Here is a 16496-nt window from a genome sequence, read left to right as displayed (position 1 = left end):
ATTAATTTCATATTTATTGTAATGTCAGTTAATCGCCAAAGTGGATGCTGCGGGGGCGTCTCTCTCACTCTTTAGCTCTCTCTCTCTCTCTTACTTGCATGCTGATGAATTAGCATATTTTGCTAGCCATGATCTCTGATGCATGCTGTGCCCAACTGGTCGCAGATCCCACTCACCAGCTGCCAACTAGCATACAGATATGCTTTTTTGTGTATATGGCCAGCTCAGCATGACAATTCGCATGAATGTTAAAGCCAACAACTTAATTTGTAATCGCAGCGCATTAGAATTTAAGTAACGCGTAATTAATGTTGCAAGTCACTATAAAAAATATATGTGCGAAGGAAGGAGGCAGAGGGTGGTAAGGGTTCGACTGCGTCTTGTATGCAACTTTATTTATTGGGATCTAAGTGATTTTCGATGAGATTGCAAAGAGCCAACGATTGAGGCATCAGCGCACAGCAGGTGGCTGCTTAGAAACCCAGAGTGAGAGAGATAGAGAGAGGGGGAAGAGGGAGCGCAGGGTACAGTTCGATCTCCTGTTGTGTATTTGCCTGGCGCATCAGCATCAGGTGAGAAGCAGTCAGCATCCAAATGGGTTTCACTTTCCTTACACACACAAACACTCGCACACTCTCGCACTCTTGGGTATTTTGGGTGTGATATCATTAGCTCCCCTGCAGTCAGCTTGAAAACCCGTTTCAATGCACGTTTCTACCTGATGCCCCCTTCTCTCTCCGCATCTCTTTCGGATCTCAGCTCCAATTCGAGTTAATATGAAATTTATATTATTAGCGGGGAATAAAAATTGCTGCTGCCGATATTTGCGCATCATTAAAGCCATCAAATGAAGCCAATTAAAAGTAAATAAATAATACATTTTATGAAAGCAATCAAATCGTTTCCCCGCACTCTTTTTCCCTTCACATCTCTCGCTCGTCTCAGTTCTTTGATTAAATTATGCACAGCGAAAATTATAAAGTTTTGTTAAAACTTAATTAGGCACTCGCAGCAAAGACAAAAGCAAAAGCAAATCCGGTGAACCGTATGGGGATCTTCGATTTTGCCAAATGAGAAGCTTCTTCTTCTTCTTCGGCTTGTGTTTTATTTTGTGGCTGTTCGAAGCGGTTCATTAATAAATTAACAGCATATAAAAGGTACAGACAAAAGAACAAATTTATGGGACAACGCCAACAGAAACCGAGGAAGAGAGTTAAGATCCAACTAAGCAAGGCATTCGCAGTCAATGCTTAACTTAACTTAACTTCCAGATACCCAGCAAGTTAAGAAATAAAATTATATATTTTAAATTTAAATTGTAATATACTTTTAAGAGAGAAAAAATGTGTAAACTTTACTAAAAGCAAAAATTTATAGTATATTAGCTTAAGGAATTTGTAGCTTAAGATGTAAATAAAATTCAAATTCTATTATAATTATAGGTAATAAATAAATAATTCTGAAGACAGATAAAATACTTTTCAATTTACTTATATTTGTTCTTACATGTTATTATTATACCCATATACCCAGTCTCTTCATTCCATAGTCTAGAGGGTATAAAAAGGTCAGCGTGTGAGGGAAATGTGTTCAAAATGAGATTGGCATGCCATTTAAAATCAATAAAATACGATTAGTGACCGTTGGCAAAAACAAAAAACAAGAAAAAAAAGAAACAAAGAAAAACATCGAATTATGTTAACAATATTAAACGAATTTAATGAATATGGCAGAATGATTCAATCAGCCCAAGAGATATTCTTTTGGCAGCGAAATGAATACTTTGATAAATTAAAATGCAAAGACAAAAGAAGAGGTGTGAAAAGTGATTGTTTCATTGGACTGGACTTCGCTCTGCCTGAAAACTTGGATAAACATTCTTGTGATCTTGTGGCGTGGCTGTAATCACATGGGCGAGGAGGAGTCAGTGCACCCACCCGCTGTGTTATTTAAGTGCCACATTTCACATGAGCAACTCTTGAAATTATTTACATGCAGCAACACACACGAACTGGACACGAGGAGCAACCGCAACAACAACAGCAACCACAACAGCAACAACATAAGCAGCGGCAGCAACGCCTTCCGTTGCGACTCTCGGTTTGCCTCGAGAGCTGTGCAGATAATTAATTGATTAAAATGTTTTTGCATATTATGGCCCGTATCATATTTCACATAAATGAGCGCATTCAACACGCTAAAGTGCCAAAGATTGTTCGAGGCCGAGCCAGCGAAGATTAGAGCCAGCCAAGAGGAGTCCATCAGCCAGAGTTAACGAGGCAGCGAAGAACGAGGGGAATGAGGGGGTGAATCAGCTGTAGCTGTGGCAAAGCACTTGTTGCCACAACTTACCACCTAGGGTAACCGAATGCTCCATTGTGGCACACAATCATGATGATGATGCTGGTCGAGTTGAGTCCAGTCCAGTCGAGTCTAGTCTCGAGTTCTAGTAGAGTGTCTAGTGTTTGGTCTAGCCAAGCGCCGCATGTGGCAGGCAGTGTGGCAGAGGCAGGCGATTTGCCAGTCGGACTCCAAACACCGAACAGGGTGTTTATGGTGATTTAGTCAGTTATGTGGATCGTAAACATTTTTGATAGCTAAATTTAAATAAACGACAGATATTTGTTGCTCGCTGCTTTATGAGCGACGTTCCAACTGGAGATGCAGCTCGAGTTTTGGAGTTGGAGTCGGACTTGGAATCGGAGTTGGTGTCATAAGACGAAGGCGCTTAGTCATTTTCTGTCTCTGTATTAGTGCGCTCGTGTATTTGTGTGTTAGCCAAGTCGAGAATTTAAATTAATTTTATTGCATTGAAGTTTTTGTGTAGTTGGCGCGCGCGGCGAGAGAAAATATCAAATTACTGTGGTAATATATTTGAGATTAATGTCGGATCTCCGAGCCAAGAGATTTTGTTACGTTTTACTTTTATTCAGTTGGTAAATTGGCCATAAAAGCGGGCCAACAATGTGGGCAAACGCTGTCTAGTTTTTTGTTTTGGGAACACAGATCACTGATGAATGCAACGATAAAAATTGGATAAATGGAAAAACGGAAAAAACAAAAAATAACGACGAAGAAAGCGGTTCCAAATCTTAGCCACATCTTTCAATGAAGCGCAGGAAAAGAGAAGCAAGTCTTGGTGTTCTTGCTCGCTGATCAGCCGAAACATAAACATCAACATGAACAGAACAAATATTTTGTTTAAATTTGAACGTTGACAAGCGTTTCAGATGTCAGTCAACCAACATAATTGGCTCTCATTTTTGGCAATCAAATTGTGTTTATTTATTTGGGAAATTGCCCCGATACAGAACGATAAATACATGTTGTAGTAGGCTGTGCTTACCTGAACCGACCTGAGAATTCAGTCTACCGATAGCACACAATAGACTGCGAGCCGAGAGAGTCAGCGGGATTTTCGCAGTGTGTTTGGCCTAAGCTGCATCCAGTTGCAGTTGCCTCTCTTTCGCTGGGAGAGGATTAGAGCAGTCCGTGTTGCACTAAGCCCACAACATGCACTTGTGGCTTAACTTTGGCAATCCTGTTAGGCCAGAGACTTAACTTACTACTAGCCTGCGAATTCTTTCAATGAACGAACATGAACGAACGCAAGCACAGTCGAGTAATCCTCGACTGCAGTTGTGCTGTGTTTTCAGCTTGTCATTGTTTGTAGTCGAGTTAGGTTCTAGAGCTGTGCAACCAGCAAAGGGTTGTGCGCAGGACACGCCTACGCATTTATTTGCATGCCCAGCATTGACTTATGCCTTTTGTCACAAGTCCAAGCCACAAGTCAACTGAACGGTGTGTGTGTATGTGTGTGTGTGCCTCTGATTTTTGCCTCCTCTTCTTCGTACATATTTAATAAGCACATAATGGCAATAATCATAATTTTACAGCGAACTACGAAAACGCAGCTCTGTCAGCGGGATGCCCTTAAAGGGTTTCCTTCCTTGCCTCTCTGACACAATGCGCTGAAACAGAGAAAGAGTTCAAGCCACAGATACATTCCATAAACTGGGAGGCGTTGCGCACATTTAATTAATACGTTTGCTTGTTGCTTAGTTTGCTGGACTCTCTGGTCTGGAATTCGTGGTCCTTGGACTAGCAAAGGGGCGTAGCAACAGATGATTAGATTTTCTTCAAAATTTTGTGAGGCAAAAAGGGTTTCTGGTATGTCATTTGCCTGACTTATTGTTTCAGTTTTGATGGCAGCGTGCAAAAGGAGTAAAGCTTCGTTTAGGAACCTTCTGGACGGGGGGTTTTTGTCTTACTGCATTTCAACGGAAGCCAATGGACGCACTAAATATTGCATTTGCGCCTTGTGATGTTTATGAAATGAGTTTTAAGCGGGATATCCACTGGGTTTTGCCTCTTCTTTGAGCTAAGCCAAACAAAAGACTTAGGCAACGAACTTGCCAAACTGAATAACGGATATTGGCAAAATCATTTCTATTAACTATTTTTATGTTTTATTTTATTTTCAGAAATTACCTATCTTGATACACTTTTTGTGTGCGTTTCTTATCAACTCACTTCATTAACTTGTATATTTCCAGGTAATTAGATTGATTTCGCATCGCAATCTCATTGTTCCCATGGCAAAGAACATTGTTTGGATGTGACTCCCTAACGGTATACAGGTCATAAAAAATCAACAAAACAATCGAATCAACAATACGCATCACCACAACAATTGCTCGACTCAAGTGCCCTGGGGCCAAATCACGCAAAACCATAAGAGGAATAATAAGCCTCAACCTCAGAGTCTCGAGTCTCTGTCTCAGTCTCTGTTTACTGGTCGGGGGCCATTTGTTTAATTTCCAATTAAAAAGAGCAAACACACAGCAAAGAATACGCTACGCACACACACCTACGCCTACGCACAGCAGGTCAGAGTCAGAGTCAGATCGCCTGGCATTATCATCATTGACATCGCTACATGACTTGTTCTGTTGCTGGTGTTGGTGTTGGTGTTAGCTGCTGCTGCCGGTTGCTTGACAACTGTTTTAGGCACAGGTAGAGGCAAAAAGGATCTCTCTCGTTCTCCTTCCCTCTGTGTGTTTCTCTGTGCGCCCTGCGTGTGTGCACAACGCCTGACACTTGGCTCTTGTGGCCAGTTACCAGTTGGACGATGTCTGGTCAAGCGTGGGCCCCGCTCAAAATGAGTGCGATGAAGATGAAGTGAGGTTTGTTTCGTTTCCCGGAAAATGCCACTTGTCAATAGGCCAATGCCTGTCCCATTGTAGCTGTTATCTAAATTACGCCAAACAAAACAGCAGTTGCCGAGTAACGAAGACCTCGTTGAGGTGCCCTTTACGTATATTCCAATGGGCCAAGCCCTAGACAACAGCAACTGCTGCTGGTGGCTGGTGTTTTGGTCGATGCACTGTCAGGGGTGGGCCCTGCTAATGTTTTAATTTGATTTTAAAATGATGTTAATCTAATATCCGTGGAAAATGTCAAAATAAAGCAAAAAGGCGCGACGCAACATCGCACAATCTGGGCTCTTGTATCTCGCTCTATCTCCATGGAGGGTTTTGATTAATTAAAAGTCTAAATATGGCTTCGACAATGCTAATTGAAATGCACTTGCCGTCCTGCTCAATTTCAATGAATTTTCCATTTTATTACGAAATACGCTGTCAAAATTGTATTGGACTGTTTCTTGTTGTTGTTGTTGTTGTTATTCGTGTTGCTGCCTCAGTGGCTCTTGATAATCTACGAGCATTATGTTGACAATATTTTCCTGTGAATTTCATGGATGTGGTTTCAATGTCCATACATACATATGTTACAAAACTATCAACAGCAACAGCAGCAGCTCTGGAATGCCTTCATCATGAGCCACTCACGCATTTGGGCGTGAATACCACAAATTTATATTTAATTGTTTGATTGCCTGACGTTCGCTCGTATAATTTCTCAATAATTTCCATGTCTCTTCACCAAGCTGCTGCTGCTGTTGCTGCTCTTGGTGTGGATGGAAATTATGGAAAATTTGTGTGACAAATGTTAGGCGCTGACTGCATTCATTAATTTTCGAGGCATTAATAGCCCAACGGAGTGTGAATCGATGACTCGTTGTTGTAGTGCGTGAGTCTGTGTGGGTGAGCATTAGTTAGCCCAGTGGCCAGCTGTGTGACGAATTGGCTATTTTGTAAATAAGACATATCTAATAGAACACCAGAAACAAGTTAAATAGAATAAAAAAAGGGATCGACACAACTTCGAGGGCAACAAACAAAAGACCTAGACAACAAACTTGCTAGAAAAACTTGTTCAGTGACAACTACGGATTGTTATTCATTTATAATTCGAAATGACTTTATTCGTTTTAATATTAATTCCATGTTTTTTTTTTTTTTATTGTCGTTGTTAGAATGTAATTTATTTGCCAAGCATTTCTAAATATCTCCAATTACATTATCATTAAGAGTAATTCAATTAAGAGCCAAGGTTAAATATTAATTCGAATATTTAGAGTCGCAATCACGTGCTGATAATTCTATGACAAAGCTCTATTTATAATTCGCAAGCTAAATTGTTTAGTGGAAATAAACAAGATGAAATTAGTCGTCGATCGCAGTTGCATACTCGACACCGACACGAACAATTGTGAGCAAACGATCAACTTGGAGGTGCTACTAACACCCGCTCTATAATTTAAATAGACTCGCATGGAATAGTTTATGTACTCGTACATTTGTTTACGAACCTAAAGCGTATAGCAATTTTCATAATGAATATTCTAATTGGCTTTTAATTATACGAAGAACGTTTCGTGTCTTGGAACTTCGAAATGGGCTAATTGCACTTGGTAATTGCAATATTAGACGCCTGGCTCAAACTTCGCTTCTAATGGCCTCTCGCAGCAGTCAATGTGCAACAGGCGGCGACTGCGGTGGCGGTGGCGTCAAATGGAGGCAACTTTATGCCAAACCCATAGTTAATTGCCAGCTGCCTCGCACAACTGATGCATGGGAATGACCACACGCAATCGACGCATTTGGCAAAGTTTGCCAAGTTTTGCGGGAGGGGAAGAGTGAGAGAGAGAGAGTGAATTGTGCAAGTATTGGTGATTCAGCTTATGATAATTCAATAATGGTATGCATAATTCACCTGTAGTCGCTTCGTAATTGATTGTTTATTCAGCTAAATAGTCGGGCGGGGTTTTTTCTCCTCCTAATGCGTCTTTGAATAATGCATTTGCGGTTGGCACAGATCGTAAGGTGTACAACTCATATATATAACATACTTTGCTATCCAACTGTTGTTCCAAAATAAACAATCAAACGCCGCGTGGGTGCCAATAAAATAGAGAGAGATGGAGAGGGAACATTCAGAGTCAATAGGCCAACATCATAAAGTTAACATATTTATGTGACTAATTTGAAATAAAACATAAAACATAAAACTCACCAAATAATATTAAGAGTCTCTCTCTCTCTCTCTAAATTCAGAGTCGCCACAGAAATATCAAGATGCATATCAACAATTAGAAACACGCCAGGCGCCCCATCGAGTTTGGGCCACAAGAGATTCGAGAAATTTGACGCTTTTATGACCGCTCCGAGTCGTCCACTGGCAGCATAATGTCTCTCTTTGATATACCAAATTAAAGCAATGCACAGTGGACACTGCGACTTTGGAATCTGGTAATACGAGTACTTTGCATACGAATGGGATGACGCTGTGCCAGCTGGCGCCACAGTCGAGAGCTCTGATCGGCAACAAGCATAATTGAGGCAATTAGAAAACATCAAAATATTGGGCCTGGCCAGAGAAAATGGTTAAATAAATAAATGCGTACAAATTTCGATCTTAATTAAGCACTTGAGCTCAATGTTTATGTAAAGTCGGGTCGGGCAAATATACAAAGAAAATACACAAACTCGGACTCTCAAGCATTCGGGTACAATGTAATTAAAGCCAACTCTCAAGCGCTGTTCAATGACACGGCACTTTGGATTGGGTCTTGGAACCAACGCCCACCTTATAATCATTCAATTAAAACGCTTAGGAATTATTATGACAAACAAATGTCGAGACTTTTTATTTTTATTTCGAAATGATGCCAATCTCTGGCTAACCGCAGGAAGTTCCCAACTCAAAAAAAAAAAAAAAAAAAAAATGGGGAGAACCGAAAATTACAAGCAATTGAAAGAAAATACGAGTTGTGATCGATATCTGTGGCCAACTGACGGAAGTGAATTGAAAAGTTAACAAGCGTGCGAATGCAAAATGGCGGACACTTTTTATTTGGGCAGTTCTGTTGGCCAGCAAGTTCGTTGCCTAAGTCATTCGTTTTCGTTTAGACAAATGCCTCGACATGGACTTTAAATTAATTACTTAATTTAACACAACACGCGGCACAGCGACACCTTCGATGACATCCCAAACGACGATGACAACAACAACATCCCAGAAGACGACGTCGACGACGACGACAACAACGACAACACAAAGCACTAACATTGACAATTTGCCTCAAGGCGAAACCTGTTGGTCGAATCGAACACTCAGCAAACATCTTCAGCTTCAGCTACAGCTACAGCTTTAGCCTGCAGCTAAAGCCAGGAGAGACTGCGCTCAAGAGTGCTGACTGTCTGCGAAGTGAGTGAAGATGGGGGCATAACAGATTAGTTAGCATATCCCATATCAGGGTAATTATTGTTAAATGAGATAACGATCTTGTACTGCGTTGACATTTATTTATTTTCCTTAATTTCGCTGTATTAATCTTCCTGGAAACACACATTAAACACACAACACAAGCACACACACACACACTCACGTATGTGCATATATGAGTGTACACTCTCTTGGATTTCTGGCATGATCATCGGCGAGCCATGAAAATCAACAACAGCATCAATTTGGCTTTATTGGCAATGCATTCAGGCAACGCTGAAAGTATCCATCGCCATCGCCTTTTGACAATTTGCATCATGCAAGCAATCGATCAATGCAATCAGCTAATTAATATCATATACTCGTGCTATGTTCAGAGTAAGAGGAGGGGAGAGAAAACTCATCAAAATCCAAATACCCGGCAATTAAACGAACATGTGAACATGGCAAACACCTTTGCAGTCGATAGATGCTCAGATATTGAGAGCCAAAACAAAACTCAATTAAAGTCAAACAAGCAAAAAGAAAAAAACAAAAACAAAAATAAAAATAATAAAAATAAACAACAACAACAACGAGAGCTACAACTATGGCAAGCTGCCAAAGAAGAAAAAAACTTCAACAGCCAAAAAAAGACGCAGCTAATTTAACCAAATTGGATTACTTAATAAGTTTATTGGATAAATAACTTGGCCGCAACAACAACAACAATTCGTTGTGCCCACAAAAGCATAAAGTGAATGTTTTGTTTTGTTGTTGTTGTTGCTAGTGTTGTTGTTATTGCTGGGGCGCGCCACAACGAAACAAACCTTTTGTGGCATTCAAAAAAAGCCACGAGGCAAAACAAGTTGTACGATATATGAACAAAAATTGTGAGTTAATTTCTCAGAATTACCAAAATGCCCCCCAGCCCCAGCTCCTCCACTTGCTGTATGTGCGCGGGCTCTAATGTGTGTTGTTCTAGGGAAACATTTGAAAATGAAATGAAATGATATCGTTAAGAAAAACAGGGCTAAAAGATAAGCCCCAAAACAAAATGCAACTGTATAACCGACCTAAACCGATACGATCCAAATCCGAACTGAACTGAACTGAGCCGAGCTGAAGTGGGCGTCGTTATTTATTATTAATTATAATCAACTTTTGATAGACAACAAACAGTCTCAGTGTATAGGAGAGTGTGATACCTGCGTCGTCAGTATCTGTGGATCAAATGTGCGTGCCACTAAATAAACATGGCTTGAACGGTTTGAGTGAGCCAAGCACTTAATTTGTTGTTTGTTTTATAGGTAAATGCGATTGAAATCAGTTTGAGTTCATGTGCGAGACTGTAATTTGCTCGAAGGGTTTGGATTTGGATACCAGTTCTGACACTGATTTATGCCCGACTGTGTGTAAACTTGATGTACAATTTGCTGGCCCAGCAGCAGTCAGTGATTTAAACAATTCAAGCCTCGACAGCGAGCCACGATTTAGTGCTGTTAACAGCTAGTAATTAGCCTCGATATGGCTCTTAATTAGCCATATCAATTGCCTGAGACTGCATTCACATGCATCACACAAAACAAATACACAATTTATTTATATTTAATATATTCGATAGTTTCTTTGCAAAGCTGCAATTTGTATTGCATATTCATAAGATGCATAAGCTGCAAAAACTGTTGTCGTTGGACGCATATAAATTGAATGGCAATAATCATAAATTTCGATTTCAAATCATTAGCACACCTCAAGTCAAAGCGCCGCATTGCCATTTCTAGCTAACCTGTTTTTGGTATTGCCCCATCACACCTCCCACTGTCTGCCACCCATCATCCCCACTTCCCCTTGCTACTTTTTCCGTGTTCTTCGTCTTTTTGATCTCACACGAGCTGCGCTCAATTAAATTCTACAATAAAACACGATTTGCATTTTAAATTGTGCAATTAAAATGCTTATGAAATCTATTAAAATCGTTAAATGCATTTTATGGACTCCCGATGTGCCTAGTTCTCTCTCTTCAGTTCCTCTCAGTCTCCATCCATCTTCTTCCTTTCCACATTGTGAAAAACAGCGTAAACAACTGCAACAACAACAACAAGGTAATGCCAAATGTCACACGTTATTAATTAGCATCGCATAAATTAACGCTGACAGTGGTCGAACGGATGAGATTGTAGTCGTAATCGCAGACTAGTTATATAGTATGTATGTAAATATAGCTTGGCTTAGTGGTTATTGCTATCGTTGTTACCTCAACACTCAACCTTATGTCAGACGCCTTTCGAAGTAAGATCTGCATTAGGGATTTTTCTCAAATTGTTTGCATATTTCACATAAATTTTTAGCCACTCACTTTTGCTGGTGGTTTACTTATTTTTACCGCCGGACAAACAGCACAAATAGTGTGATTAATGAATTTTGGATTTATATAAATTCCCCGAAATCTAATTCAATTTTTTAAAGCAATTTAGTCATTGGTAAATTACGTGAATAATTTCATTCATTTGCGTAGATTATTACGATGACTAATTAAGCTAAAAACAAACTTTGATAGAGAAAAATACCCAATTCTGTTTAGTTATGAAATATTTCGATTTGGAAACCATTAATAATATTTTTCCCAATTGAACCCCCATTAAAATTAGCCAATTGATTTATATTTGTTTTCTTGAATAAGAATATTTTATATTTTATATAATAATATTTTTTTAAGCATTTTGTTTCTTACATCTAAGCACTTATCGACTAAAGACTTTAAACTAAAGCAACTTAATAGACTTTGTTGTAAATTTAGCGGATTGTAGACTTAGGACTAAAAACATAAATACAATTTATTAACATAACTATTGTGATAAATAAATGCTAAAAGTTGATGTACGACACGCACTTGATTTGAATTTTTTGTAAGTGTATAGAAAGTGCGAGTTAAATGTGCAAGAGATTCGCTAATTAAAATTAATGTTGTTGCGCACGTTGTATCATTTCTGCTTTTATTTTTAGTAATATTTACACGCTTAAACAATTTAATTTGTACAATTGTTGTTCTCTCTCTATCTCTCTCTGTCTCTCTGTTTCTCTGTCTTTCTTTTTAGAGATTTCTCTAGCAAATTTTGAGCTCAACTCAACTGGTTTTTTCTGTGGTCGAAAAGTTCTTAATTGAGGGACGTCGCTTGCCTTTTGGATTTGGCACAATTTGGGGGCGTCGCAGGCGAACGCCCCTCGTCTCGCACATAATACTTTTTCTTTGTTCAGGGAGTTTTCTTTGATAGCTAAGACGACGAGAGATGCTATTATACACTATCTCACTTTAAGAATATATCACAAATAACTAATATTAAGTTGTCACACACACTCTCTCACATACATACACAGACACAAACGCACAGCAGTTTTGGCGCTTCTTCAGTAAGGAACTCACGGATCAGTTTTTTTTATTAGACTGGCTTGGATTAGTGACTCGCATCGAGATCGTGCTCGTCATCGCTGCCACAATCATCCATTTCCATGTCGATGAGCTCATCATCATCCTCATCGCCACTGCCATTGTGCATGTTACGCTCCGATCCGGAGCCTCCGCCCTTCTCATCCTCTTGCTGCATGCGCTTGTGCTTGGTGCGACGATTCTGGAACCAGACCTTGACCTGTGTCTCCGACAGATTCAGCGACTGGGCGAGCGCCTTACGCTCTGCTCCAACCACATACTGATTGCTTTCGAAGGCGTGCTCGAGCTTCAGCAGCTGCGACGGCGAGAAAGCTGTGCGAATGCGTTTCGGTTTGCGGAAAGGTTGCAACAGGAAATCTGCAAGTAGCGAAAGAAGAGGAAAGGAAGCAGTTAGTTAACTGTTAGAAAAATGAGTTTATAGCTAGTGTGTACTTACTTCCTGGAAAGCGGTGTGGAAAGATGCGTCCGTGGCGACTCAGCAGCCACGGGTAGAGAGGATAGCTTTCGCGTGGCATGCCCGGTTGTCCCATGAAGGAGGCAGCAGCATGCGGTGGCAGTCCAGCGGCAGCAGCAGCTGCGGCAGCGGGACCCAGCACATGACCGGCCTGCAGAGCAGCGGCCATTTGGAACTGGGCGGCGGCAATCAGATGCGGATTGTGCTGTGGCGCCAGCTCCGGCGGCGTGTTGATGTACGGCGGCAGCGCCTTGATGTCCGGCAAGCCGGGTTGTCCCGCTGGCGGCGGACCGCCGGGGCCCATGGGGAAGGGACGCACTAGACCCGCTGGCGGCATGCCGGGCAGCATGAGAGGATTGGGTCCTGGAGCGGGGCCACCTGGATGCATAACACCTGGCTTGGGGTAGTTGGGCGGCTGCTGTTGCTGTGGCAATTGCTGTTGCTGCTGTTGTTGGGGCGGTGTGTTGTGCGGACTGCTGACCAGCAGTGTGGGCGATGAGGAGGGCTGCGAGGATTGCGGCGACACTGATTTGGGCGGTGTGTGCGGTGGCTGAATGCGCTGTGCGGGATTCTCACGCTGCTCGACGCCAGGTGGCGCTGGCGAGCGTTCACGCTTCAGAGAGACTGCCACAGGTGTGGAGCTGACATCGCCGAGGGGCGAGAGGCGTGTCTGCAGTGGACTGAGACTGCTGGCAACGGCGGCATTGTGATGCAGACGCTGGAGAAGCTCCTGAATATCATGATGTGACTTTGGTGTGCCCTGCTGTTGTTGTTGTTGTTGCTGTTGGAGCAGCAGATGTTGATGGAGTGCGTGCTGTTGGGCTGGCGATAGATGTGGATGCGGATGTGCGGGATGCGGTGCCATGTGCGGTGTGAGCACGTGATGTGGTGGCGGTGCCATCAGATGATGTGGTGGCGTGTGTGTCGCTGGCAGCAGCGTCAAAGCTGCAGCCGGTGGCGTTTGTGGAGGAGATCCGGGTCCATTGCGTTCCGGCTGTGGACTGCCGGGTTGATGTTGTTGCTGCTGTTGATGTTGCTGTTGCTGCTGCTGTTGATCGGCAGCATTGGCGGCGGCAACGACAACAGCCGTCGCATCGTTGCCAACAATCGAATCGATGCTGAAGCCAATCTTCTGCTTGGGTGTGGGCAACATGACGGCTGAGGTGGGTACCGGCGGAATCATTTTAGTCATAAATACGCGCGTTGTGTGTGCGGGGGCGGGCGAGGCGGCGATTAGTTCGGCTATCTTGGCGGCTTGCTCACTGCGTTTATCAGTTAATCCTTTTTCGTAACTGGTTTTTATTTTTGAACTTGGTTGTTAACTACACTTGGCGCAACATTTGAGCGCTTCACTTGACACTTGGCTGCACTTAAAACCCGCGACGTATGCGTTTGCGGTGTGCGGGGTAAGAGTCGACAAAATTCTTAAGTTTGAGTTGTGTGGTTTGGTTTGGTTTTGCTTTATGTTCGTGCGATCGACGCGCTCGTTACGTGTTCACTCGACGACGTTCACAGTCTGAATAATCGAGAGAAGCAACTCAACAGCACCAAGTGTAGGCAGTGGGAATTAAACGACACACTACGAACGCAACAACAAGATAAACATGCACGCACACACACACACACGCGCACACGCTCTCTCACTCGCTCGCTCGCTCTCTCACAGCCAGTCAGTGTCTCTCGCTCGCTTTCCAAAACCGAAACACGTCAAACCGGTTTGCCCTAGTGCGTCACTTGAGCTCTGCTCTTGCTGCTCTTCTTGTGGCTACTGTTGTTGTTGCTGTTGTTCTTGTTGTTGCTGCAGTTTGCTTGCGTTGCGCATTTGCTGTGCGCAAGAGCGAGAGCACAGCATATTTGCACCACTGCAACTGGCCAATGAGCGCTCTTCGTTCGCTTGCCATTGCGCTCTCGCTGTCTTGTGGATTTTATCTGGCCACGCCATACTGTCTCATTATCTGTCCGGGTCAGCTGTACATGCTATACGCCGTAGAGGCGTATACAATTTAATTCGCCACGCTCGCTTCGCTCTCTCTCTCTGTCTCTGTGTATTTGTATTTGTGTATATTTCTGCATATGGCTTCCGTTGATCTCTCCCCTGCTGTCCCCCTTTTGCTTCTGTTGCTACTGCTCGCTGTTGTTGGTGGTTGTTGCTGCTCTGCCGTTGTTGTTGTCGTTGTAGTTGTAGTTGTTGCTCTTTTTTGTTGGCATTGTGGCTGTCTCTGTGTAATTTGGCTTAAACTGCCATTCATAGTTTTTGTGGTTAGATTCTCATGTTTTTATTTTGTTTGAAAACAAGAGAAATGTGGCAAAATCTCGTATACACTAAGCCAAGTTAGTTGCCACCAGTTACTTAATATTGCTGCTATTATTACTTTTTACTATATTATTATTACGCTTGTAGCAAGCAATAAAATTGGAACAAGGCAAAAATATAGCTTGAAATTTCTACGAATTTGTCATAAAATATATAATTTATTAATTTATGTGGGAACATTTCTTAGTATTAATGCTATATTTAGCGTGGCAACATTTTAATATAACTCTTTTAGATTTGGGTAATTTTTTATCAAAAAAAAAAAATTGTTATAATGTTGGTCTGTAAATTCCCCGCTTTCGCAGCAAGCAAATTTAATAAATTTCACATTGTATTTGTATGCTGGAGATTCGGTGTGGAACCCTTTGCATGCTGATTAAATTTAATCATTTTGTGGTGGTAAATTTAGGACTAGATTCGGTGGAATTATAAATTCCACACCACAAATGCACTTCAAAGTTGCCAGTGTGCCAATAAATCATACGATTGATACATTTTTGGCGACAGTTTTATTTCACAAGCACATTACAATTTAAATGTTAATTTTGTATGAATCGATACAATCATTTTTTTTGTATTTGTTGGCACACGACAAAGTGTGCATAATTTATGCGCGATCGAAATCAAAATCAAAATCAGAGCATCGACAAATATTGCCAAAACGTGGAAAATTTTCAAGATGAGGGTGCAAATTTCAATTAGTAATCAGTAAATAAGTCAAACAAATAATTTTCACACTGTTTTCAGTTTTTTTTTTTTTTTGTATTTCGATTTCGAGGTACAAGTTGAGCTAAGCTGATTACCGCTTGCCACTTGCCACTTACCACATGATGGGGTTATCAGCAATACCGACCAAAATTTATGACTTTCGAAATAATCAAAACATTTGAATTTCATCTGTTGTTGCTTTTGCTGTAGCTTTCAGATTAAAATCTATTTAATGGGCTGCTAATTAAGCAAAATGGCATAACACATTCGTATATATACACTATAGCATAATTATGCTGCCTAATGGCACTCGTTTACAAGCCAAAAATTATGGAAAGTTCAGAGTGCGCTTCTTAATGGCCTAAACGTGCGCTCAAATTGCGATACGCGCAACTGATGTGAAAGTTGCAATCATCACACATAACTTACATATATAGTATACAAATAGTTTGTTTAGATTCAATAATTCATAGGGAACATCAAGTGTTTGGATTCACACGCCCACCGCGGGACATTAGGGAGCTGGCCAAGTGGCTGCAGCAGCAAACACAGGACGAGTGTCCGATGCTCACCGCAGGATCTGTGCAACAATTGTGCTGTTAATGAGCAAATAAAGATATCTACATGACCAGCAACAGCAGCAACAGCAACAACAGCAGCATCCTCGACGGCTAAATAGATGTTCGACTTACCAGCTGCCTGCCTAGAGCATTAGCTCCCGCTGAGCAGCCAACTGCTGACAATTGTTACAAGAATCGAAGAATTTAATACCCTGTAACTGAACATTTAAAGAGTATTGGTAAGATGGTTGTGAAATAATATCATGCATTTAATCCTCTGGGCAGAAAGAGAAAAGATACTGAACAAATATTTATTCTTTATATGTAAACAGTTCCTACAAGTAGAAATATTGAGAAAAATATTATAAAATCAGTAATAAGTATACTGATGAATAGTATATA

The 16496-nt window shown here is 41.4% G+C and overlaps 1 protein-coding gene across 1 annotated transcript; it reads right to left on the bottom strand.

The window, feature by feature from the left end:
- Nucleotides 1-11303: 11303 nt before the first annotated feature.
- Nucleotides 11304-14018, bottom strand: LOC127566058 (homeotic protein empty spiracles). Its single transcript, XM_052007547.1, has 2 exons — nt 12495-14018; nt 11304-12415 (listed from the first exon to the last, which is right to left on the bottom strand). Exons 1-2 carry the CDS (start codon nt 13702-13704, stop codon nt 12066-12068), a joined length of 1560 nt encoding a protein of 519 aa, XP_051863507.1. The 5' UTR covers nt 13705-14018; the 3' UTR covers nt 11304-12065.
- Between the last annotated feature and the right edge of the window lie 2478 nt (nt 14019-16496).

This window comes from Drosophila albomicans, chromosome 2R (assembly GCF_009650485.2).
Source record: "Drosophila albomicans strain 15112-1751.03 chromosome 2R, ASM965048v2, whole genome shotgun sequence".
NCBI lineage: Eukaryota > Metazoa > Arthropoda > Insecta > Diptera > Drosophilidae > Drosophila > Drosophila albomicans.
The sequence above is the reverse complement of the archived record's forward strand: the minus strand, read 5'-3'. Positions and strand labels throughout refer to the sequence as shown.